At 43.3% G+C, this 26,403-nt stretch overlaps 2 protein-coding genes and 2 long non-coding RNA genes across 5 annotated transcripts; all 4 read right to left on the bottom strand.

The window, feature by feature from the left end:
• On the bottom strand, positions 1-23,097 carry LOC124647629 (probable carboxylesterase 2). Its single transcript, XM_047187541.1, has 3 exons — positions 22,823-23,097; positions 8,181-8,197; positions 1-689 (listed from the first exon to the last, which is right to left on the bottom strand). The coding sequence occupies exons 1-3, from the start codon at positions 23,095-23,097 to the stop codon at positions 1-3; spliced, it is 981 nt and encodes a 326-aa protein (XP_047043497.1).
• LOC124705986 lies at positions 3,510-5,448 on the bottom strand. Its single transcript, XR_007004210.1, has 2 exons — positions 5,351-5,448; positions 3,510-3,940 (listed from the first exon to the last, which is right to left on the bottom strand). It is a non-coding gene; the product is annotated as an uncharacterized LOC124705986 (long non-coding RNA).
• On the bottom strand, positions 12,903-19,415 carry LOC124705985. 2 transcript variants are annotated; one of them, XR_007004209.1, is made up of 7 exons: positions 19,177-19,415; positions 18,303-18,614; positions 17,071-17,188; positions 15,211-15,365; positions 14,965-15,037; positions 14,655-14,863; positions 12,903-13,010 (listed from the first exon to the last, which is right to left on the bottom strand). It is a non-coding gene; the product is annotated as an uncharacterized LOC124705985 (long non-coding RNA). The 2 variants fall into 2 exon arrangements; XR_007004208.1 differs by lacking the exon at positions 17,071-17,188.
• Positions 23,098-24,168: 1,071 nt separating the features above from the next.
• LOC124705982 (2-hydroxyisoflavanone dehydratase-like) lies at positions 24,169-25,183 on the bottom strand. Its single transcript, XM_047237663.1, has one exon. The coding sequence runs from the start codon at positions 25,158-25,160 to the stop codon at positions 24,207-24,209; it is 954 nt and encodes a 317-aa protein (XP_047093619.1). The 5' UTR covers positions 25,161-25,183; the 3' UTR covers positions 24,169-24,206.
• Positions 25,184-26,403: the final 1,220 nt, after the last annotated feature.

Here is a 26,403-nt window from a genome sequence, read left to right as displayed (position 1 = left end):
TCATGAGCGCCTGACGAAATCGGCCACGACGGCGAGCTCCTTGGCTGCATTGTCGCAGTCGGGCATGAATAAGAAATAGGTATGCATCTCGCCCTTGGTTTCGTAGAACTCCAGCTCGCCGTCCCACCCGCACTCCTTGATACCATCCGCGTACGCGCGCGACCTCTCCACGAATATGCAGCGTTCTGCAGTGGTAACCAGCACGCGGCCGCACCCGATCTGCCTCCAGTCCTCCGGTGACGCCGCGGGGTTGATGTACGGGTGGCTGGAGCCGAACTTACCGCCGGAGGCGAGGTCCAACGTGCGCTCCATGTTGGCGCGCGGCGCAACCTCGCCGCCCACCAGTTCTGTCCCCCAGAAGTAGGAATGCATGAGCGCGATGCCACTGACCTTGTCGCCGTAGCCCTCGATGCGTGCCTTCCGCAGCCTTATCGCCGTATTATGCGCAATGTTGGCGCCGACGCTGTCGCCGGCAAGAACGACGCGGGAGGCGTCGCCGTGCGTGGCGAGCCAGGGCTCGGCGCCATCCGGGCGGCATGCGGTGACGACCGCCTCGAGGGCCGCGAAGGCGTCGTCGTACGCCGCCGGGAGAGGGTGCTCCGGGGCGAGGCGGTCCACGTGAGGTCGAGAGGTCGTCCGTCCACGTGAGGTCGAGAGGAGTGAGGCGGTTCTACGCGCGAGCGAGCGGTCTGCTACGCACTGCAGCGACGCGTTGACCGCACAAGCCAGAAAGCCAAAGCGAAGAGATCCGATCCCCTCGCTCCAGTCCAGCCGTGCCCTCGCGGAATGAAACGCAAACGCGCATGTGTCACACTAGAGAAAGGGATCGATCGACGCGCATGTGCCTCGGCAACATCGGCGGGATGAGATCAGATTACCCAGGATCCATCCATCCATGGCTTCATTCATCCATCCAATCCAATCCAACGAAGCGAAGGAAAAAAAAAATCGGCGACGGACAAAGATGACAACTTACCCGTACAAAACCTTCCTTCATTCACGCCTAGCTCCGGCCCCCGCCGCTGAACCTCCGATCCGCCGCAGCAGCCTTGTCTACATATATTATAAAATAGAAAGGCAACATCCGTATTCGTAAGAAACAAATCTAAGACGAAGGAAGGGAAACAATTAATATGGCATGAAACAATATGTGGAGACAAATTAAACTGGATGATCACATCAGGTGGCCGAGAGATCAGCCCCCAAAATACAGAAACCGAGGATTATACCAGACGGCGACCGACGGAGTAAGCCCTCTCTTCTCTCCTCTCCGAGCAAGAGTCAAAGTCTAAGTCGTCACACACGACGCACGCGTAGAAACACACCCCTCCTAGTATATATAGAGCCAAGGTTGAGAGGGAAGAGAGGCTCAAATTAATTTTTAGGGGGAAAAGCAAGGCGGGAGCTATCTATCTAGTGCCTCTACTCTACACGATGGAGATGGAGGGCTCAGATGCCCGCTCCCACGGATCGATGAGCTGGCACCAGAGAAATCCTAGTCAATCCAATGAATTGCAGGGCGTAATAATTACTGTGTTGAGGAGCAACCGTTGCGCTGATTGAGGACACATGCAGATTCTAGGGAAGGGACTTAATTATGAATTGTTACCTACTCTGTTGAGGAACGTACAGAGAGCTGATTGACGACACATGCATGCAGATTCAACTATTCTTCTCTCTTTTTTTTCTTGTCATGGAGTAGTAAGATGTATGTTCTCCACTCCATCTAGCAAGCTCTCCAGGGCATTATTATTAGTCTTCTAAAATCGCAGACTACCAAATTAAGTTGCTGACAACCCAATACAGATCCACAACAACGAGCAATCAAAAATGGTTTTTCTCAAAATAATCTCTGTCTAGATTACCCAGATTACGCTAATCTTATCTCTTTGTCATAAACTCAGTGGGAAAAATGATCAAGGCAATGTTCCAGTAAGCACTAGGTCTTGCTAGCCCACCCCACTCCTCAGAAATTAGAAAAAAAAAATTAAGCCAAAGAAATATAAGTTTAGGGAGTAGTATTTTACATAGTTCTAAAATATTTGTATTGCCAGGCCGTTGATTTAACACTACCATGATTTTAGAACCGATGCTTTTCTTTATCTACACTAGGTAGCCACCAAAAATAGTTGTCAACATATATGACCACATGTTTGGCACACATATATTTCAATTCAACAGAAAAGTATTGACACACTGATTCAAAAGCTTTATTTGGATGAAGAAGCATATATATTTGTCATGCATACTCTACAACAGGCTCCGATACTAGTTGCTACCAAAATTCTCATTAATTTTCGTTCCATCAACCAGGCCATGCGCATACCACACTTGGTCTGTGAGGAGAGGCCTCTACTTATATATCAAGGTTAGAGGAGGTTTTGAAAACGCTTTGAATTTTTTGGAAGAAAATAGGGCGGGAAGAATATGATCTGAAAGCTGTCACAGAGACAGCGACGTGATCGACCGCTGAGATACGTCCTAGCTGTGGATTGGTGACCATAATCGATGACGTGGAGTTAGGCCCGTCAAAGGAATGCATGTCTGGTGTCAATTCCCCAATAATCACCTTCCGTATTCCAGGTGAGCTACCAAACTAATGGATCGATGGTTTCCAATGCTTCCGGAAGCTGGTGGTGCTGACTACGGAATCAACGTCCCTCCAAAATTAACTACCCCCTCCACAAAATCCCATATTTCAAGCGACCTACCAAATTAATGGATCGGTTCCAATGGTAGCAGAAGCTACGAGCGCATACTTCGCACTTTTGTTTTAAATTAAATTTATTCCTTATGTTCCAAAGATGTCGCGAGAATTTAACTACATTTAAATGTATCTGTACACACAAATTTAATCAACTTTATCAAGAAAAACAACCATAATAAATATCGGCATGTATGTATCTAGACATGTTTGAGCATGTAGATACATTGCCAATTCAGGCAAAGTTGAGATAACTTTTTATGAACGGAGGAAATACTTTTTCCTATAAAGTTCAAATTTGAAAAGAAACTAACTTAAAAACAATAGAAGGATGGAGAATCGATTCATGTAACGCCAACGTGCCGTGAAAAAAAAAACATGTATGTAATCTGCCCACATGTCACCGTTGCCTCATGCCAAGCTGGGCGTCCTCCTAGCCATGAAATGCATTCATACTACATACGTTGCAATCTGCCAAATTTTCTTCTTTTGCTAGATCAATCAATTATGTATACTTACAAATGGCCACAATCAGCTCTTGGCTACCATGGATGTTGCTCATCACTGCCCTTGTCGCTGATCACTGCCGTTAGTTCACAAATAATGCATCAAGGTGAAGACCAATAGTGCTTCAGCTAGCACCAACGGTAGAAGAAAAAAAAAATTCAGATCGCTGCAACTAGAAACCGCCGAAGAAGACCAAATTCAGTGTACATTGATGCTCAGGGCTGACTTGCAGTCAGCCAGTCACAACGATCAGAGATGGAACCAACAAGCACAAAGACAAGAGCTCCAAGCAACAACACGTCAGGTCAAAATATCAGCTATTATATGTGCCAATGATTAGAAATCGCAAAAAATAAACTTCTCTCACCAGTCACAGCCACATAACTAAGTTTCCAAATATAATAAAAGAGACGGCCATGTTCATCAAGATTCAAGTACTGGATATAAATATACAAGACTTGTTTCTAATCCCTGCAAGCTGCTAACAATATCTCCATTCGTTCGGTTAGTCGGTCTCTTCAACAACACATTCCAGATTTTGCTACATCTTCTCACTTCAACACATCTACGAAAAATATATCAACATGAATTCAAAACACTTCAACTCCGGCCTGTGTGGATTCTGTCGGCTGTCCAGCTCCTTCATCTTTGGTCCAAGCAACAACTGATCAACGCATGCAAGATCTGTATGGCTTTGACCTATGTGCCCTTGGTTGGTTGTTCAACGACCTGAGCAACGGATGATGCACACAAGTAAATAAACATCAGATTCGTAAGAGGTGGCTGCTTCAAAGTGCAATATTTTCAAGTGAACACATGATGTTCGAAATTGAGGTGCAAGGAACTATATAGTATGGTTATACACTAGCAAAGTAAAACAACAAAGTGATTCTGATTACTTTGCGCTACTAACAAAGCGGCATCTCAAGATGTAGAAATAACGGCCAACATGCATTGATGACAAGATATGCTTTTAACCTGGAAATATACAAGTTAAAAAAGCAAAATGACGTCGACGAGAGACTACACTGAAAAACACCATCTACACAGCTACATTAGCGTACAGTCAGCCACCGCACAGAACTGTCAACGACCACCAGCACGGTTAGGTACATGCTTAGTACTAGGTCTCACTAACTTCGGTACCAACACAAATCAAGGCAACTCACTAGCAAAATTTCATGAACCAATGACAGATCTCAGCGAAAGATATAACAAAATATCAGCATATGATATCTCTCTTGCTACCAAATAATCTAATATGGAAGGAATGACAAATCGCCGGTAACAATACACACAAGGCCAATTGAGGCAAACCATCCCTAGAATTTGAAGAAAAGGGAAGAAGACAACCCGGTTCACTGTTATTCCAAGAAAACTGGTCTAAACATAACTGGTTTTCATATCATGTTAAGTTTTGACAACCGAGTTAACTGTTATTCCAAGAAAACAATAATTTGAAGTTTTCAAATCATTCCACAAGAAGACAGCTCAGTTCACTGTTAGATCTCATTTTATGTACCATCGCACAAGACAGTCAAAAATTGGCTTCAAGTATTGACTGATCTGGTTTCCAAAGTTACCAAAGAGCATGGTTTTATCATCTTTATACTGCAAATAAGTCCTTTCAAATCAGCAAGTATAAGTTTCTCTATTGTGCACTTCTGAACCACACGAAAAAGCAGAAAAATTGCATGAAAAGATGGCATGCAGTAACGGTGCGGACAACACCTCCACTACATCACGGGCAATAGCAAGGGAAGCCACCTTCAGCCAAACTTCTGTATGATCAGGGTAAGAAAAAACTATGTAAGGAGATGCATTGATGGGATAGAAAACATTACAATGAGAAACAAATTGTTCTGCTCTAGGATTCTGGACTATGTAGACAATATGACAAGCATCAACAATAAAAAAAGCAATGATCTTTATCCAAAAAACGCTACGATGAAGCCATAATCCACCCATAACCAAATAACATCAACCAAACAAGGAAACAACAATATGAAAAATCATAAGAATTTAATATAATTCATACTTGACAGCGTCGTACATTAAAATAACTATGTCCTGTTACTCCATTTTCAGTTCAAAAGATTAACTAATGTCTGGTTTCTAATGAGAAACTAACTAAGGTACCTCAGCTTCTTCATGGATCACCACCTCACTCCATTCATGATCCATCAATCCATACAGGTAACAAGAACCAGATACTGAAAAGGTAAGCAATAGCATAAGAGTGTGAAATCTTGCATCTTATAATAGCATACAGCAAAACTACATTAGGAAAAGTATTACTAAACCGTAGTATAATGTGATAAAACCCACAAGCTACTCAGTACTACATAGAGTGCACAAGGTTTGTTGTAAGAGAGTAATGCAACCTACTCAAGGATCTCAACTCAAGGTAGAAAAGGAATGATACACTTACCTCCAATCGCAAATGGTTGCCTCCGAATAGTTCAACAAAGAGGGGTTGTGTATATTTGGCCTCCATGGCTCCACCAACTATCATTCCAGCTGGCAACATGCTCTGGAAATCGATAACAAGTATCATAATGAGATGACATGTGTTCAAGCAAGTAAACAAACATTTAGAACCGCCAATATTCTTGTATTCACAAATGCCGCCAAAACGTACTTGTTCAGATAGTCCATCAACCTAACTAAGTTGGAAGAAATTTTCACTGTAGCTGGTTGCCCAAGACGAATACTGTACACGAAGGACAAATTTCACATCAACTACACAATTAGGTTGTACAGTAACATTTACACCTATGAGATCTAGGTTCTATTTAGGTCATTCAATGTCACATAATTTTATCAAAAGCAAAACAGTGCTTTGCATAGAGTACTTACGTGTGTTGGTGGAGAAAATAACGCACATAATCTGAAATAACATGTGTATCAACACCTGCAAGACAATAAGAAACACGTTATATGCAAGGTTCAAAAAAGCGCTAGGCGCTAAGCGAGCGGTGAGGCACTGCTTAGAGGAACTGTTGCTTAAGCGAGCTTAAGCGCGGCTTAAGCGCTCAGGCTAAAATTGTACGAACATGAAACAACATGAAACAGGAAGTCAAAATGGGCACATATAACCCTATAATATGCTGTAAATTTTTATCTTAAGCCTGTAATGCTACATTTCTGAGAAACAAGAGGATTAATACCTTGGTTAGCCTCGGTTTTGCTCCAATTTTCTTATAGAGACAAGCAGCTAAGAAAACAATGTAACAAACACAAATAAGCAGCTAAGCAAACAATGTAACAAACACAAACAAGCAGCTAAGCAGATAACGTCTAAACAGAATATGCGAAACAGATAACGTCTAAACAGAATATGGGATTTCTAACTACCAAAAAAGCAGAAAATCAAGACTAATTATGTTGTCATATGTCACTGGGAGTTCCGTTCTTCGAAAAGACAAGCTATGATAAGACAATGACATGCAAAAGCCTAACACAGCATCAAAGAAATGTAATGGGGGACAGGGAACTCTCCAACGATAACTCGGGTGAAGAACAAGCAACTGACAATAAACACCTATAGCTTGAATAAATAAAACTAAGGGATGCAGAATTTAATTTTTAAACTATCTCTGTTCATCTTATTCAAACAGAGATGTACATTTGATACAAAAAAATGTCAGGGAATGCATAACTCAGCAGTCAGCACCAAAATAGCGCTTAACCACCCACAACACAAGTTATGGCTAACAGCCCATAAAAAAGCAGGCTCTGACTAGAATCAAACAGATGTTCAAAATAGCAAACAAAGAATGATGTCAACACGCGGGGAGGAAAAACTCACAACTACCGGTATAGAAATCTTGCTGAGAATAATTTCACATTCACTCTGATGAAACCAATAGTTTCACACATGAACTATCGCCGTTGTTTATCTAAAAAGCACTCCTTCAGATGAAGTCGGGGATTATTCACTTACCTACCATTAGACCTCAAGCAACTTCACAAACTCACATTCAGTACCCATGGTACCATGTATAGTTTTAGTGCCTACTTATCATTACTTTTTACAAACAGATTAACACGATGAAACTTCAATAATTAAAAGCTCTCTTAGATTAGGTGATCAATCAGACTAGACACATTCCAGCACCAATATATGAATATTTTATCATGTAAGTATATAACCAACAATCTGGGCTGGAGAAAAAGATACATCAGGGTTGCAGACTAGAGAAAACATGAGCAAGTTCTAGACAGGTGCTTCTATTGCGCATAGTACATACATTCACACTTGCCTCAAACACAAATTTTCCCTACAATATTTCTGACAAAATCCTTATTCCTTGCTAACCTATTATTTGCATTTGACAAGACCATAATGAACACTGTGGACTCAGTGGAGCAACCACCATACATAGAAAATCGATAGGGTTGGAGTGGGATTACTCAGCCCCTGAACAAATATAATAATCAGTAACACATCAGTGGAAGAATGGATCTTATACATAAAAATAAACAAGGTAGTACTCAGCCTGCTAAAAGTGTAAGATCTAACATGGCATGCACAAGTGTGATCTTATATGCTACTGCCACACGTTTTTATACCTCCTCATGTAGATACTTTAATATGTTTGCAGAACATTGACCCGACAGAATCATATCAATGTTGTAGAAGAGGGTTAACTTCCAAAAAATTGGACAGCAACAGATTACATCTAGAGAAGCAGAGTTCTATCACGATGTAGCCATCCAAAAATCATGAACCTTGTACAATTAATTTCATAATGGCTAACTCTTGCGATTTCTTCCCACCGCTATTTCTGATCACATCCATGTGTATATACTAATTATTTAAAGTAAGCACTAAAAGGTGCATATTTCTCATGTTCTGGGAGATGAATCATACTCTATACAACACCTAAACACAACAAAAGTTCCAATTTTTTAGCCCTCAAGCAAGAAGGGTGAACTCAGAGGTATACCTTGCTACGATGTACACAGTAGACTGGCGATGCGCTCGGACTTGTTCATCGACGCGGTTCCACGTTGTGCTTGTGAGGACGCAATGCAGCCCAGGGCGGACAACAGCGAACACCGCCATGGCCATGGCTCCCTCCTGGCCAGCTCCACTTCTCCCTTGCTGCCCTGCAAAGGATGGATGAGCAAAACCATCGATTAATATAAAGAGCACCCTAAGTCAAATTCAAGGGGATACGCAACAGAACCTTTAAGCTATAAAATAGCACAATGTCATGAACTAATGACAGATCTCAACGAAAGATAGTACAAAATATCAGCATATGATCTCTCTCTTGCTACCAAACAATCTAATCGAGAAGGCATTACATAAAGAAATCGCTTGTAATATTACACACAAGGCACCAATCGAGGGCCACCATCCATATCACAAGAAGAGAAGGGAAGAAGACAACCCAGTTCATTGGTATTCCAGGAAAAATGGCCTAAACAAAAGTATCAAGTTAAGGCCTAATGGTGTACAGTTATCTGAACAATCCTGTAGTGCCTATGCCAAAATACCGATCACCTTCATGACACGAGCTACGCACCATAAGTTGCAAATTCTAGCATCAAGTATTATAAGGAACCTATATAACTACAAGCTCAGTATCAAAAATGAATACAAGCTCAGAGTCAAGAATAGAAAGATCCGACACCTTTCAGGTTCAGGGGCACTCCTGAAGAGAGCCATGACAAGGGCTAAAACAGAGCATCAGTGATTCAATGGCACCTGCCACAAAATTTCAGCAGCGCATATTACATTTGTGTGCTACTTCTTTTACAATACATTCATGAAATACCATCCACCTAACTACCGAGCATCTTCAAGAAATAAGAGCTCGGTACTGGAATCTTAAGTTCTAGTAGCTGATGAAAAGTCATACATAATTCTATCTATCTCCTCTCAGCCATCCACTCAAACAACTGAGTCTAGTACAAGAGCCTTCAACCTCAGGCAGCTAATGATTTTATTACAATTAGAGACAATTACACAAACACGTGTTTAGATAAAGCAATGCCATTCCGTTCTTTATACATTAACAGAAACACATGCCGAGCAGCAAAGCATAGGGTCAGGTAACTGGTTTCAACTTCTTAACTGAACATCGGTTTGATCATAAGTCCACAACAGGCATCATACATAGGTTACTTGGTTCGCTTTCACTTAAATGTTGACCAACATTTCAAGGCTAAACTTGATATATGCATCATGTTTGGTGATTCTCAATATATTTTGTACATGATGCAGAACCAGACTGAAAACGAGGGCTCGTAAAGCATCACAGATTCACGGTACAAGATGAAAAAGGACCAGGACCAATTATGTAAATTTTAACACTGGCTGAAAGAAGATATCTGGAAATTTTCAAACACAAAAAAGAACTAGATGGTGCACAGGAGAATAAACCCAATGTAATCGAAGACACAGAACTCCCCAAGTAATCAGAGACACAAAACAACTATAGCTTGAATAAATAAAACTAAGGGATACAGAAATTTAATTTTGAAACTATCTCGGTTCATCTTATTCAAACAGAGATGTGATTAAAAAAAACGCCAGGGAATGCATGATTCAGCATCAAAATGGCGCTTAACCACAGCAAACACAAGATATGGCCCTCTGACCATAAAAAAACCAGGCTCTCACTTGAATCAAATGGAGAATTAAAACATGATGTCTAGGCCACATAGTATTTTTTTAAGAAAAAACAGATGTTAATTTCGATGCACCTCCGATGTCACCCTACTCCAAATAAAACTATCAGGACTAACTAAACACACTAATAACATCTAGCCAACGAGCGGAATTCCCCAAGGATCCATATTCCAAGTCTGAAGACATTCCTTTACCAAATATTTCAGAGAAAAGAGTCACTTCAGTTAATGAAGATAATAGCTGAGGGTCTTGTCACTATTTAGGAAGTTATGTTTCAAGCATAGGTTGTCTCCAAACATCGTTTCATGCAGAGATCAGGCCACTATAACTTCCAGACAAGAGTTTTTAGCTAGTACATAATACACAAAGCTCATTCGTTTTTCCCTTATTTTCGTCCACCGCCATGTTCTGATAATGACATCAAGCCGGTACTATGACTAATATGTAAGATGAAAGCACAAATGGAAGCCCACACCTATATATAGGTAAAGTTTAAAGGAGGTATTCGATGCATTTTTAGCTATAAATTTCATAAGTGGCTAAAGATCTCCATGCTATATTTATTTTAGAAATTAGAGCTACTCAAAGCTAACCAAAACATCAAAGAAGATTAACCAATTGATCTAAATTATAAAACCGATCAGTTGCGGGAGAGTTCATGACCGCAGAACAAAAAGAGCAAAAATAACTAGCACCATACCATCACAATTATTTTCATGACAGCCAGTGTGCTACCACCAGGTGGCATAACATGAATGGTGTTGTTTTACTGCCATCTCTACCACACAAACCAATATTAGCGGGCACTCACACCTAGGTACTGATTTAGGAAAGTAGTAAACAGTTCAAACCGACAAGCCTGTAACTGGGAACACCCTTGCATATATTTTGGTTTACTGCTTAACGCAAGGGCGTGTAAAGCATTTTTTTGACAAGTGCTACCAATATTTCAAACATGGGATGATCACGGTTGGTTATAGTTTCCCCGGACAGCACCGATAGTTTCTTTTTAGTTTTTAGTTCAAATTCGAGTCACTTTTGTATAAAACTAGTCTAAATTCGTATGAATTTTTTTTTTACATTTCAATTCTATTGGGGGCTGTCGTATGGGGGGTGCCGGTGTGGGAACACCTTCCCCAAATGAAGGATGCAGTGCCGGCGCCCCCCATACGGCAGTGCCGGCACCCCTACTGGCGCCTATTTGGGGGGCGCCGGTGGAGATGCTCTAATAGGACCATAAATAAGATTACAAAAGAGTTGGTGTGACTTCAGTACCATCCCATACTAAAGACTGGAAGCCTCTCGGTATAACTCTGGATCACTTTCTTTTGCTCTATTGTATGCATCCATGTCGTCTTCTCTTTTCCTGGTCCTCTTCTTGTATGCAGTATGCAAGGTATCTGGTTAAAAAATGCAAGCAAGAAAAATCTTATTAGAAAACAATTATGGAAAATGGCTTCTGATTTAACTTAAACTAATAATATATTAACATCAACTTTATCACAAAATAATTATGTAATTTGCACCTTGCACTGTGTGTCATTCAGTGTTAACAAACAAGCAAAACCCTAAACTGATGTTCCAACATAGGAAGCTGTATGCAAGAACAACAGTAACTAGCATGGACAATCATCACATGCCTTAGAAAGTGGTGAGTAGCTTCCTAACACTAACAGGTTAGTGAGGTAGAAACACTCTTTCACGACACCAAACGATACATGTAGACAATAAAATCCTTTTCCTACTCTTGGAATTCAAATACTGAATACGCACATAGAAACTAGACCTTATGAGTTATGACAGCAGCATCATATACAGGTGTTCAATGTGCATGAAAGCTGCGGAATTTAGTACAAACAAGATCTAATTACACGCATGAATAGGTAACCATGAACCACAAAGGTCAACTATACAGACCAAACCCTCTGTAAAAGGAAGCTCCTTTTACCAAAGATTCCACTAAAACCGGGAAGGAAAGCAAACCTTGCGCCTGTATTGGTTGACATCGTAGCCACTGTGGTACATCTGGCCGATGAGCAGCTGCATAGTGGCAACACCGGTGCGCGCGTCTAGAAGCACCACCTGGTGCAGTCCAAAATCACCTAGGCAAGCGACACCCACTCTTCCTACTGCATCCCGCACACGGCCGCCAAACACCGCAGCTCAGGCCGCCCAGACCCAGCCCCAACACCAGCGTTGGCGTTCCTAGGAGTACCCAGCGGGATAGGCGATGAGCAGCAGCAGCTCTGCCAGGCAACCACCAGCAGCACCTCAGGGAGGCTGGCAACAACCACAGTGTGGGGTAGTAGTCCTTCCACTTCCTAGTTCCTACACATGAATCCCCCAAGCGCAAACACGTGATCTGCAAAAGATGCAAACACAAATTGTCAGAAAACTAAAATCTGCAAAGTATTTGTTTGCAGTTGTATTTTGCATCAAACGCATAGAAAAAGGTGGAAGTGTAGAACTCAAAAAAGATCCACCAATCTGGCGACCAAGTACTATTGACAAAAAATGTACTAACACTAATTCAGTGTTGAGATTCAAAAAATAATGATTTTGTTCTCATATAATTTACAGTGCACACTTGTCAACTTCATACTGGTTCTGTTTAAAAAAGAAGAGATTCCAGGTTAACAGAAAATGATTGACAGACTCATTGAATAGAGTTTCATTTACCAAATTTCAAACTTCATTCACAAAATCTTAGGTTTCAGGATTTTCTAGCAAACTTATTCAGAAAACCACGGAGCTAATATGGGTGCGTGAGAAAACTTTGCTTCAGTCCAGGACAGCATGGCCGCAGATTCATCACCAAACCTCTTTCTATTGGGCTTTCCAAGCAAGTTTTTTGGCTACAGATGTGTTTAGCCAAAATTAATCATATTTAAAATGCACAGTTACCAAACTTCAGCATATATATGTTTACCGTGCTACTTTGAATTGACTGTGTTTGGATGATTCAGCTGTTCATGCTTACAGAACTACAGACTGTTGGCAGGATTACTAATCAATTCATAAAGTTCAGATGAGGAGAGGGACCTCACCGAGCAGCTGCAAGCTTGGGGAGGTTGCGGATGGCAGCAGGATGAAGTGGTCTCCCCCAGCATGGAGTTCCGCTAGGAGCACCATGACCAGGTGTTGTGCCACCTCCTACAAACAGAGCTTCTTATTAGCTCATATACTCAAACAACAGATGTAGCAAGAAATGTAAATGAATATTGATTGGTGCAGAATATTACATTTCATTGAAAAGATAGAAGTTATTTACATCCTCCTAGGAGGCAGAGTAAGGTACAAAAACATGAACATCAGTGCACATCCCAGGTTGGTGGCAGCACGACTCGTAGGCCCTGAGCCCCTGCCCTAGCCCAAGTCCTAAGCTCATCCTTGATGTTTTGCAGCAAGAGTTGCAAGGAAGGTTGGGCTCCATCAAAGATGCAAGAGTTTCTGTGTTTCCATGTCATCCATGGGATCAGGAGAGTGGCGGATGCAAGCCCTTTGCGGAGAGGCGCAGGCGTGTCCTGTTTGGCGTGGTGCCACCAGTCCATGAGGCTGGGCTCGCCGTCAGGTGGTCTCGCCGTCATCCGCAGCCAGGCCAGGACCTCAAGCCACGTCTGTCGGGTGAAGGGGCACTCCAGCATCAGGTGGCGCATCGACTCCGTCGCCTGGTCGCAGAGGAGGCAACGTTGGTGGTGAGGGAGGCCATGTCGGGCCAGGCGCTCCGCTGTCCAACATCTGTCCATGTTTGCCAGCCAATGGAAGAATTTGACTTTGGGTGGCGCCCATGTCTTCCAATATTACAAAGAATTGGCAGCACAATACATTAAGCAAGACTAACAATATATGATGCTTATAGAACTATTTCTAATATTTCTTATTCGCTATATTTTCTTTACAACAATATTTAACATTTCAATAAATATAGATGATGTTTCCCACAATTAAAAGGACGATGAGGTGATAAACCTATCTCTTTAACACAATAGTTGGTCTATAAACACATTTATACCACAAAAATTGATATGTAAACACATACATCTAATCATTGTACGTTTTTTTCCCTTAAAAGATGAAATTTAGCCACCATGGCACAAAACATTGCAATTAATAATATACCACAAAAGTTGATATGTAAATACAAATATCTATTCATTTGACCTCTAAAAAGCTATCACAGAGCACAGCTCATAATGCATAACAGACAGCATAAAGACCAAGTAAAAAATATCAGCTTATTCCAAATGGGCCAATCACTTGGTTTTAACCTCTAGAGGTGCCACAAATCTAATTTCCTAAATTAATAAATATTTATCCAGATCGTCCAGTTGGCAATAGTACAAGCTTCAGTTCAAGGGAAATCAATAGTACTACAGACACAGTAGCATTAAGAAGGTCACACCAATCCAAGCATTTCTCATCAATCCCAGATAAATATGAAACCTTTTGGCTTTTGCAGAAGTAGTGGCAGTTAAATCTTAGCTTTGACAATAAAAACAGCAGTCAGAAGCCACATAAACCTCTAGGAAAAACCTGGGCCATAATAATACTCTCAAGAAAGATGCAACATTTTCACCTCTAGCTACCTAAATGCCCACAAAAGAACCCTCGACTGTTGGATTCTGTCACCCAAATGAACCAAATCAACAGAGATCCACACACGAACAGGAGAGAAGAAACATGGTGAATAAATGACTGTGGATGACGTACTACTCCATCAGGATATGATCCTTTAGGTGCTTTGCCAAAACAACACTCGAAACACACAAGACAAAACTTGAAATAAAGGATTACTACCTCCCTGTGGCAGAAGCACCTCGACAACAACTGTAGCCTCGGGTCGTCAGCTAGGCCAGGGCAGGGGTGCCTCTTGGCTCTTGGTTCGGCTCAGGTTCTTATAGGCTTTCTTTAGTTCCCTCATCTAAGATCTCCAATTTCGTCCACTGTTGCTCATGATCCATAGTTTTCGCTAAGCTCGGCAAATTTACAGCTTCCTCCAGTGACAGCTAAAATTAAGAAAAACAGGCAGACATAGTAGAATAGTTAATGAGACGGATAAGTTGTAGTTCATGCTTGTGAGGACTCAGTGATGCAAATTGGTAAGTACCTTCAGTTTGGTGTTTTCTGCAACTAAAGCTACTTCACAAGTTTTGAATCTTCCAAGTTGTCGTCTTGGTGTTCTACATTGAAAAAAGAAGGCAACAATATCAAGAGGACGTGGCAACATAACACAGGGAACCTCCTCTGTGGACTAGGCCATCCATGGTGTCGACCATCTCAACTCGCCGAGAGAAAACATATATATGGATTGCGACTCAGGAAGAAATGGATTAGAAAAATGAATTGTTCTTACCTGAGGTGCACCGCTGTGACGAGTTAGCACCACGGAGGGAACCACAGCATTGACGTTGTCCTCTGTAGCCTGCTGGACATGTTCATAAGCACTCATAGCTGCGGGGCATTTGCCGAGCACCTGGATGCCTTTTTTCTTGATTTTTTCTTCTTTACCTGGAAGTCACAACACACAAGATGAAAATTTAGTCTCGGTAGAAAGACAGGACACAATCCCAATTTAGGAGAACAAAAACCAAAAGGACACAGTTTCAAGTTTAACACGTTGAAGATGTAGTATAACAAGTAGATTTATCTAACTCTAATCTAATTAATACTAGCCATAAAATCCATGCATATAATCAGGCAAGCATCAGAATGATTGTGATGGTTAAAGTACTTCTTCAATCTGATTTCACTCTACAAAAGCACTATATGAAAAATAACACCAGTATTCTTCCAGTTATTCAACTATCAGAAGACATGAACATATTTAGACGCGGACCTACTGAAAGTATATACAGTAGTAACAATCGTGTCTTAATGTGCCTTTGTGTGGGAACTATGTACAGTAGTAATCAACCATGGCATACTTACTCAGGGGTCTCATTCATTCACGCCTACGTGCAATGGATGGAAGAGCTAGCTCGCCAAGTTCCTTTCGAAAGAACAAAAAAAAGGAGCACTAGACTTGTTTAATTCTAGCCAGCTCTAATTTGCCTTTCCGCACATATCTGTATAGAAGTGTTGCCCCTTTTGCTTGGATGGATCGGTTGGTGCTACTAGTACAAGTTTTGGCAAGGCACTGTTTTTGTGAAAACTGAAGTCTACTGTTTAGGCAGTGATCCAAGTATTCTTATTTAGTGTTAAAAAAATCTGAGGGGGTAGCTTAGCTGCTAGTCTACTGTACTGTAGTTCAAAAACAAGCAAAGCTAGCCAAGATTGAAGGAGTTATATTGACTAATTGTAAATGTGCCAAAGTTCAAAATCATTTGTGAGATGTCCCTGATTTGAATTTTTAACCCTTTGGATAAATATTAAATTGAGAGGCCAAATTAGATTAGGACATAAAAGGGGGCGGAGTTAAGATTATAGGACCGAAATATGATTTCTCTAGTTGAAAACACCAAACTGAACTCTTGAACATACCAGCTGTTAATTAGCAACTCTGAAAAGCACAAATGATCATTTTTTTGGCATCAGAAACATACTAATGCATAAATAAGCACTATTCGTTATTTCTCTCCCTAGCAAGATATAGATTAAGTATGTAGAGGGATAACCATAAATTCATTGGCTCCCAGAAAGAACTCTTAAGTATTATCTAATGTTCTGTTAGGGAAAATAACGCCATAATAATTATTTCTTTCTTTCTAAGCACCTAGTCCTAGACCACTAGGAAGTCTAATCTACAACTAATATTTATAAAAGAACACAAATAAGTAGCGAGAAGCTCTAATGTAGATTAATATTATTCATAATATGAGAATGCAAAATAAGAAATATGATTCATAAATCTGGCGCAGAACCAAGTATGCGAGAATGAACCCATAGAAAAGATGAATTGAGAAAAGGAGAGAACAAATCAAGACAAGCAAACAGCATGTGAAAAACATAATGAAGAGGCTGGGGCTTCACCATTGCGAAAAGAAAAAAAATGTCATCAAAGCAGATTGGGCCGGACAAGACAGCGTCACTAGAGAAACATATAAGAAAAATCCAAGCATTGCTCCAAAATCATCGATACATGTGATACTCGTAACTGAAGATGATTTGGTTTTAAAACGTGCATTAAGGACATCCCATACTTGTCCTTTTGACAAAGCAATATATCTTCAGCCAAATTAAAGAAAACCAATACAAACATAAATCCATATCTTACCATCTTACATCTTATAGATGCATAGCAGGAAAATGTACAAGTATGGACCATCCTATGCACATAGCACGTTTTATTTACTGAAAGGGATTTCCATCTACTGCATATATGTATGCTCAATCTAGAGAAAAAAGAAAGAAAGCATTTTTAGCAAGAAGAACAGATGCACGAGGGGAAGAGGGAGCTCAACCAGCACTAGATTACTAAAAAAAAGTTACCAGCAGGCGCAATGACTATATATCTACTCCATGTGTTGAACTTAAACTAAAAAATGACACCAGCGAAAAGAAAGAAACTGCAAAAGGAACTAATTAGCACAAGGATATACCCAAAAATACTTCCTATTTGTACATATACCCACCAACGACCAAGTGCAGTTGAAATCACATCAGGTGCATTAGCAGTGCTTTATTATCAGAGTACCATTTTCTCTTGCTGAGTTAGCATTTTTGTAACATTTTAAAACTAGTTACTGTAAAAATACAATTTTAGTACTCCCTTCGATCCAAATTAATTGACATAACTTTGTCTAGATACACATGTATCTAGAGCTAAAACACGTCTATATACATCCATATCTAGATAACGTTGAGTAAATTAATTTGGATAGGATGAGTACTGCCACCTATGCATAAAAAGCAGAAAATAAAAATATTGAGCACATATATTTCATATACATCTACTGCTTATGCACATGACAAGTTATAACTGAGTCAAATAGATTTTCATCTGCCATACAGGCTTTCTGTACTGCCTACAACCAGCCTGAAGTTCAGTTGTATGTTGGTCAACTAACACACACGCGCAGTTAGCTGATTTCCTGGATCGGTTAATTGGAGGCCATTATGCTTGCCTGCTAGAATGAATCATGCATGTGCTATTTCAAAAAAAAAATTAATATGCCAACTTTGAGTAGCCCGTGCAATCACAAAGTTTGAGTAATCATGCAATCTCAATGTTCCAGGCCACCTACCGAACTAGCTTCACCTGGCTTGTGTAATTAACCAATCGACTGAGCTCATATATCCAAAAGATTAGTGGATTCATTCATTAGGGTCGAGAATAAGTAAACATAAACAGAGTCAAACTACACGTTTTGATTTAGTGAAACGGATTTGTGGCTTCTGTTCTGAATATCTGCAAGCTCAATCTACGACATAAACAATCAACTCAAGAGGAAAAAATAAGCGATTTTTAGCAAGAAGAATAGATACGGGAGGGGAAGAGGAGCTCACCCAGGAGTAGCTTGTTGGGGAGGTTGCCAGCAGCGGCAAGTCATAGTGGTGGTCAGCGGCAAGAGGTTGGGAATGCCACCAGCATCTCGGAGAGGTGGTCGGGGAAGTCACTGGCAGGAGGTCCCCATGAATGGCAATCAAAAGCTCGGGGTAGCAGCCTGTCCTCCAGGCTTCCCCACAGCCAGGAAATGCGCCGCCAATGAGCTTATGCAGCCGCCGATGCTCCTCCCTCCGGCCGCGACCGTCAGCGAGCTTGACTGTCATGTCACCATGCTCTTTCCTGCCGGCGGTGGCGTATTGCAGGTGTATTAGCTGTACAAATCATTTAATGAATGATCGGAGGAATTAATTATTAACATCTCAACATGATGATTAGTGTCTGCGATTTTGAGAGTTAGGCTCCTATGACAGCACGCCCATGTAATTTACAGTGTACATCAGTCAACTTTCAACTGGCTCAGTTTAAAAAAGAAGAGATTCCAAACTGGTTAACAGGAAACGATTAACAGCTCACTGAATAGGGTTTAATTTACAGAAATACACACTTGATTCACAAAAATCTTAGCTTTCAGGAATTTATAGCAAATTTGTTCAGAAAACCAAAGAGCAAATATTGGTCCAGGACAGCATGGCCGCAGATTCATCACCAAACCTCTTTGTATTGGGCCTTCCAGACATGTTGTTTGGGTACATATGTGTTTAGCCAAAACTAATCATCATATTTAAAATGCACAACTGACAACTTCAGGATGTCTATGTTTACAGTAATACTTTAAGTTGACTGTTTGGATGACTGAGCTGTTGATGCTTAAAGAAGTGCAGAATGCCTGCAGGATTACTAATCAATTCATAAAGTTGGGAGGAGGGGAGGGACCTGACCGCCACCGGGAAGGTGCAAACTCGGGGAGGCTGCCGACGGAAGCGGGACGAAGAGGTGTCCCGCAGCAGCAGGTCGGGGTCGTGGCTGGCATCCGAACCTCGGGGAGGTTGTCCAGGATGTGGCCGGTGACCGGGAAGACGACGTTGCCCCCATCTCCTCCTCCTTGTCTCCCCGCAGCGAGCTCCACAGTGGAGGGAAGCGGACGGCGTGGATCGAGGCAGGGAAGGAGGGAGGCGGAGGGGCGCCGGAAGCCCAGGTCGACGGAGGCGCCATGGCGGTGAGTGGAGGTGACCTGCGGGTGGACGGCGGCGCCCAACTCTGGGCCCACATTGCGCCGGACGGCCAGGAGCAGGACCCGGTGGAGGTTCTCGACGCCGCCTCTAGGGCTTGCCGGAGGCGCCGGGAAAGAGGAGATTTGGGTGGTTGGGGAGCTGCGGCGAGGTAATTTTGGAAGGGGAACGAGATGGATCATCTGTGCGTGAGTTTTGTCTTTCTTTTGCCAGCGAGAGATTTGGTAGTACAGTACAAATCATACATAGTAACTCTTTAATTGCATTCCTTTTCCCTTCTTTTTTTACTTACAGTATTCTCTTCTCTCCCTGATTTTTAGGGGGCATTAAAAATCCTGGCCTTCCCCAGATCGCTAATTGGGAGCTGGGGTTTGTGCGTACGTAATTATACCTCTCCGGCGTTACACTCGTTTGATATCCATGGTTTAACATAATTGTGTTTCCTTTTTTACTCCCAATTAGTTTTTATTGCTAGAGAAATTGAAGGAACCTGTCAGATGCGATTTTGGGGGCATTCGATTAGCCAATTTGACATAGTAGCGCTCAAAATTTCATGTGGCGTCTGTTAGGATTAAAAAAACTAGTAGCTCATTTTAGTGTATAGATGCATACCAATTTAGGTAAGTGTAAAGTACAGTTTTTGGAGCCAACTGTAAGTGTATTGTGAAAGACCCTCTGATTGAATTACAAGAATGAAGGCGTTCCAGTGCATGCTTTTGCATAGTAGATGTCACGTCAAGTGTGTAACCGGATCATGTCCTACTTGGGGAGGAAGGCCAACACTTGCACGTGTTTGAATCCGTATTTTCATGCATGCACATACTATGTGATGCCATGATCTGGTTGCATTTATAGGGGTATATACTCTTAACAAACAAACTTTTTTTCCCGGGATCCGAAAAAATAAACTTCAGCGATCAACTCGGACGTGAATGCAGTTGAACACCACAGTTGGCGTCCTCCCACGGGCATCAAGTTGGTGTCGTCACGAGACCAAGGGAGGAGAAGCATATGTTGTTGCCGCAACGGCCGGTTCCATGTAGACACCCGCTCTTCCCCGATATAAGCTGCTCACAAGATCGATGTAGAACTAGGCCCGACGGCTGCAACGATCAACCTAGTACATACCACGGAAGGAGACGAGCGGTGGCATGGCCGTACACCCCTATATCCTCGCTCGGATTGCTCGGTGATAATTGAAGTATGGTCTGATGAGCACGGAAAGTCTGTGATCGCTTGCATGCATAGCATCCTCCATCGCGTGATTGGCATCATCAACGAATATGTGTGCTTTCACTTGCACACTCTGTCACTGACATAATTTCCAAGTAAACTCCCGTAGATCAACGACTACACCTGAGTTCACCCATGCCAAAGAAGACAAAGTGAGGAGCTACTATGAGAGACGGAGGCAAAACCTAGGGTGGGTGTCGCTATCTAAAATTTCAAAAAAAAAATTAAAGTACAACCGGAGCGCACAATGTACAAGTATGGAAAAACCTATCTCCGGTCTTGAGAGCTTTCCAACGCCTCCATAATCGCATCAGTCTACATGCAAAAGTTCTCAATCTCGATCTCCAAGCACAGAATAAGGACCCTAAAAAGGCATCATCCTCGAAATGGCACTTGAAATGACAGATAATAAATATCTCACAATAGGACCCCATGCCAACGGGAAGGTTCTCCGACTCTTACTCACCCGATTTTCATGTGCACCCCCTCTGTATGCCTGGTGGCGGGTATACCCTAGCTTTTCATCAAAAGTGAGTATTTCATATGTCCTCCTCTTTGTTTTTGTTATATTAGGTCATAGGAATATGACCAACCGAAGAATAAGACAAGTACTCACAAGACTTGGGTGGGTCATTTAAAAGTGGAGAATTTGCGTTGTAAGTCCAAAATCTTCTGGCCGGGTAGTTTCGTTTGTGAAGAAGCAAGTTCAAAGTTTTGTATTGGGCGGCTTTTAATCTCTACACCGTTCTTATGCATGAAATGATAGCATAAGACCTGCCATTTCACGTGTCGTCTCGTCGCTGCATTTTACGAGGGCCCTTCTTCTTTTTCGGGAGAAAGCTTTATAAACATCGCTTCATGTGATGTGTCGTCGTGGTTGCGGCGTGCTAGGAATGCGACTGTTCGGAGTTTTCTCCAGCGGTGCTATTTTCACGAGGCTTAACATGCACATTGGAGCATTGGAGCTCCCCCGAGGTTAGGTCTTATGAGACTACTTTTTGGGATCTTGTTGCTTCGGCTCTTCTTATTGGGTGTCATAGTTGGGGCCGACAAATCTTGGCAAAGTGGTTGTGATGCTTCTACCTTAAGGTTAGGACTCCCTCCCAAATTATTGAACTCCTAGCTCAAGCATTAGCGCAATTTCTTGTTGGTGGAGTAAACCGGTATGGAGGTAGTACTGTAGTCAAGTCGATGATATCTCTCTCCAAGCTAATGAGTGGTACTCCCTCCATACCGGTTTACAGGGCAATTACGTTTTTCGAGAAAAAACTTTGATTAACAATTTGGTCAATAAAATATGGAATATATATTACAAAAATTATACCATTGGAAACTTATTTTCAATATCAATCCAACGGTATTATTTTTGTAGCATATATCTTATATTTTATTGACTAAAAAATTTTGTAGTCAAATTTCTTTCTCGAAATACGTAATTGCCCTTTAAACCGGTATTGAGGTAGTAGTATATGAGTATTTCGTTTCCTGTGAGACGTAATTTCCTTGCCTTGATTAATTGCCGGGGTCAAAACATACGGACCAAATTAAAGCGCTTAATTCGAGTCCGCGCCAATTAAGGTTCACATGCATCTAAAGGAAAAAAAATGTTAATTTTGACCGAGTCTCTGGTCGTCTTCCAATTTATCGATTCAGAGGAGGAGCGAGATTACAAAGTTACGATGCTAGCCTACCAACACACACGAGCAGACGTGGGCATCCAAGAGTGAACCCAACCATGGATGCGTTTCACGGTTTCAGCCAGCAGTCCGTGCGTGGCGGAGATGCAGCTGACGCGGTGAATAAATCACAAACAAATTGCGTGCTCCGTTTATTACTACTGAATCATCATACAGTACACACGACGCAAATCCAACTTCAGCAGCGCCTGACGAAACCGGCCACGACGGCGAGCTCCCTGGCGGCATTGTCGCAGTCGGGCTTGAGCAAGAAGTAGACGTGCCCGTCGCCCTTGGTCTCGTGGAACTCCAGCTCCCCCTCCCACCCGCACGCCGCCATCCCCTCCGCGTACGCGCGCGACCTCTCCACGAACCAGCACAGCTCCGCCGTGGCGACCAGCACGCGCGCGGCGGCACCCGACCCGCCTCCGCTCCTCCGGCGGCGGGTTGATCATGAACGCGCCGCCATGAAAGAACAGGACCACGGGGAGCTTCTTGCTGGGCTCGGCCGCGGCGAAGGCGGCTGGGAGGTAGAGGCGCGCGCAGATGTTCGCCGCGGGGTCGAGGACGACGTCCTTGGATGCGACGCCGCTTGCTGGATCCCCGGAGGGGCAGGGCGGCACGGTCTCGGTGCCTTGCAGGCGCTCGACGCGGCCGCTCTTGTGCACGCGCACCACGTAGGGTATCTCGTACTCGATCTCGGATCCAGGGTTCATGGCGGGGAGCAGAGGCCTTTGGCTCCTCGACGTGGCACTTGAGCTGGAAGAGCGAAGTCAGTTGCTGAGCAGCGAGACCAGGAACAACACGCCGGGTTCACTGCCGCTCTCAGTTCACTTAAAAAACTACAGATCATATTCTTGCGTAAGCGCTTACGTGGGAGCTAGCTAGCGTGGCTCCTCATACCCGTGTGGTGTAAGAAATTAGGGTTATGAGCTATGTGGTGCAAAAAATTGAAAGCCATAAATTTCTACACGTGGAAGCACTATTAAGTACGTAAATCACACTCAAGGTTTTGGATACCGGTTTGAAAAAAATCTGAGAGGGGAGAGGAATTTACCGGAGATAACCAGTTAAATACCTGACGAAATTTTCAAACAAAAATTAAATTTCAAACTGAAAATATCTAAATATTTTAAAAATAAGGTTTGGAGGAGAAGGAAGTGAATGATTCGGACAAATGAATTGGGGCATGGAATTTTAGTGGAGGGGGAACACATACGGTTTAGGTTGGACTAACCAATCAATCTAAATTCAGACCAAATTCAAATAGAATGAGATTTTTTGGCCGATAAGTTCATTTACCGGAGGGGGCTGAGAATTCCGGTTACCGGTCGGTAACCGCGGCATTTCATCCGGTAACCAAATCCCTGATCACACTTGCAAGTTGTAAGAGGAACGGAACAAGATATGCTCCTCTGAATCAATTGCCAGTTGCAACTTCATTGCATGGTTGAAGCAAAATGGACTTTGCTGATATTTTGGTTGTTTCTGAATTTTGTACAGTACAAATTAGCGCGCAGAGTTCTGATTGTGCATCCGACGAGTGATTAAGTATTTTAGGAACACGCCATTTTCCAGTTCCAAACACTTGGATTGATTCTGAATTCCTGATGTGCATCATAAGCAAAGTACTTGTAAGCTGTAACACAAACGGAGAAGGAGCAGTGCTTGCTCCTCTGAATCAATTACCAGTTGCAACTTGAGTGCATGATATTCCGGCTGTTTTATCAATTAGCATTACCGCGGACTTCTGATTGCGCTAGTAACACGAACGAGACAAGATTTGCAAATGAAAAATACACTGAGCACATGAATCTCCTCTGAATCAATTGCCGGTGAGGAAGGCGACCACCCGGTCCATCAGCTTCAGAGACTCATCGCACTCAGGCTTATTGATGAAGAACACATGCTCCTCTCCCACGGACTCCAGCCACTCCACCGTGTCGGGCCACCCGCTCGCCTTCACGGCCTCACAGTACGCCGCCGCCCTTGGCCGTGCGTAGTCAAGATCCGTCGAGCAGACGAGTAGCTTCCGGCACGCCAGATTCTGCAGGCTCGGCGCTCCACGAGCCATCGGGTTCAGCCTCGGGTCGTCCAGCCCGTCTGTGCTGTCCGGGCATATCAGAGGCCAGAGCTTCTCCATGATCTCTCTCGTGAACACGGCCTCGCCGTCGACTGGTTCCTTGCCTCCGAACATGGGGTGAAACACGATCGCGCCCTCCAGCAGTGCCCCTGTGGGCAAACCGTCCTGGGTGCCGGCCATCATCGCCATGTTGTGAACGATGTTCGCGCCGCCGCTGTCGCCAGCCAGGAAGATTCTACCAGCGTCGCCGTGCTCCGACAGCCACGGATCATCCCTCGACGCGGCCCAGCTGAGCGCCGTCCAGGAGTCCTCGTAGACTGCGGGGATCGGGTGCTCCGGCGCGAGGCGGTAGTTGACCGACACGGCCAGGACGCTGGCCTTGGAGACGAGGAGGTTGAGGTACCTGTGGTACGTCGGAGAGGACGCCGACTCGAGCACCAGGCCACCGCCGTGGAAGTAGACGAGGATCGGAAGTTTCTTGTGCTCGGTGTCGGAGTCAGGGAGCAGGTTCGCTGGGATGTAGAGGCGGGCGAAGACGCCGGTGGTGCCGTCGAGGACGACGTCCTTGGAGGTGACGCCGGTGGCCGCGTCGAAGCCCGCTGGGGTGGTCTCCGTGCCGAAGAGCCGTTCCACTCGGCCGTCCTCGTACACGCGGAGGAGCGGCGAGTCGAAACTCAGTTTGGTGGCTGGATCCATTGCTGGTGCAGGCGAGGCCGAACACTCAGGCTCAAGGCTCAAGAATAACCAGTGGATTCCCTCCTTCCACGACCACCCATCTAATGCTGAACAAATGCAATCAGTGGATGACTTTAACATAAAATAAAATAAAATAGAACCAACCATATAATATTAATTCTGCATTTTCCTTTTTGCATTTCAATCATTGCTTAAAGTGCTACGTTCCATCGCTGATTAGTTCATGCCCATTTGGTGGAAAAAAAAATGCTGGGAACGGGCCGCACACTGCCTCTTTTAGGGCCCCTCTTTAGATTGTGACACGTCGCCTTCCACACGCATCTTAAAGCTGCCTAGAATCCCCTCATATCTGTGCTTACCTGGACGTATCGATCGGAGGAAAGGAAAAAAAAAAAGATGATATGTACGTTCTATCCGTAGGCCTTCGTATTAGCCGGACAATCTGGAAGATCTCATCACTTGCAACGAACGAAAAGAGATTGCTATTGTAGAGAAAGACGGAACCAGGTGAATAGCGATCTGGAAACTACTCGTCGCCGCAGCTACCTCCGTCGTCTGGCAATCTGACGTTGCAGTAGCTGTAGTGCTAATGTCCAATGATCAGGAGGTGACCACAGTAGTTGAGGTCGCCGATGTGCAGTGCAACGCTGTTGTCGCCGGTTGTGAGGTGATCACGGGAGGCGATACCGTCGATGTTCCGCACAACGCCGCTACTGCTGGTGGTGAGGTGGACACAGGATCCAATGTCTCCAATGTCCAGTACAACGCTGCTGCCGCTGGCGGGCAACCGGTTTCTTCCTTCACAGTAGACTCATCCCACAATCATGTTGCCATGGCCACCTCCTCGACCCTTGCCGGCGACAAGACAATTCACGCGCCAGATGAACGGGCTTCCACGTTCACGGCGATCCAATCGAGCTCAAATCTGTCCACCTTGAAAGCTTCATCTACAATGGCAAACTCCAATGAGGTACAAAACTGATCTATGTATTATTGCAAACAATGTCATGATTTATTCGTAGAAATTAAGTTAAATATATTTGAATGTAGGTCCATGGTACTAGTTCTGAATTACTTGTTCCTAAAATTGGAGTGGCTCTTTCGGATGCTAAAACCAATCTTACCGGCATACTCGTTGTAAAATTCGTATGCATCCTCCTCCGACTTGAAAGCCAAGTTGAGACCTGATAAATCAGTATATCAGAAACATATAGTTTGTAGTAACGAAGGGAAAAGAGGCACT

The sequence above is a fragment of the Lolium rigidum genome, chromosome 4, assembly GCF_022539505.1.
Source record: "Lolium rigidum isolate FL_2022 chromosome 4, APGP_CSIRO_Lrig_0.1, whole genome shotgun sequence".
Classification (NCBI taxonomy): Eukaryota; Viridiplantae; Streptophyta; class Magnoliopsida; order Poales; family Poaceae; genus Lolium; species Lolium rigidum.
The sequence above is the reverse complement of the archived record's forward strand: the minus strand, read 5'-3'. Positions and strand labels throughout refer to the sequence as shown.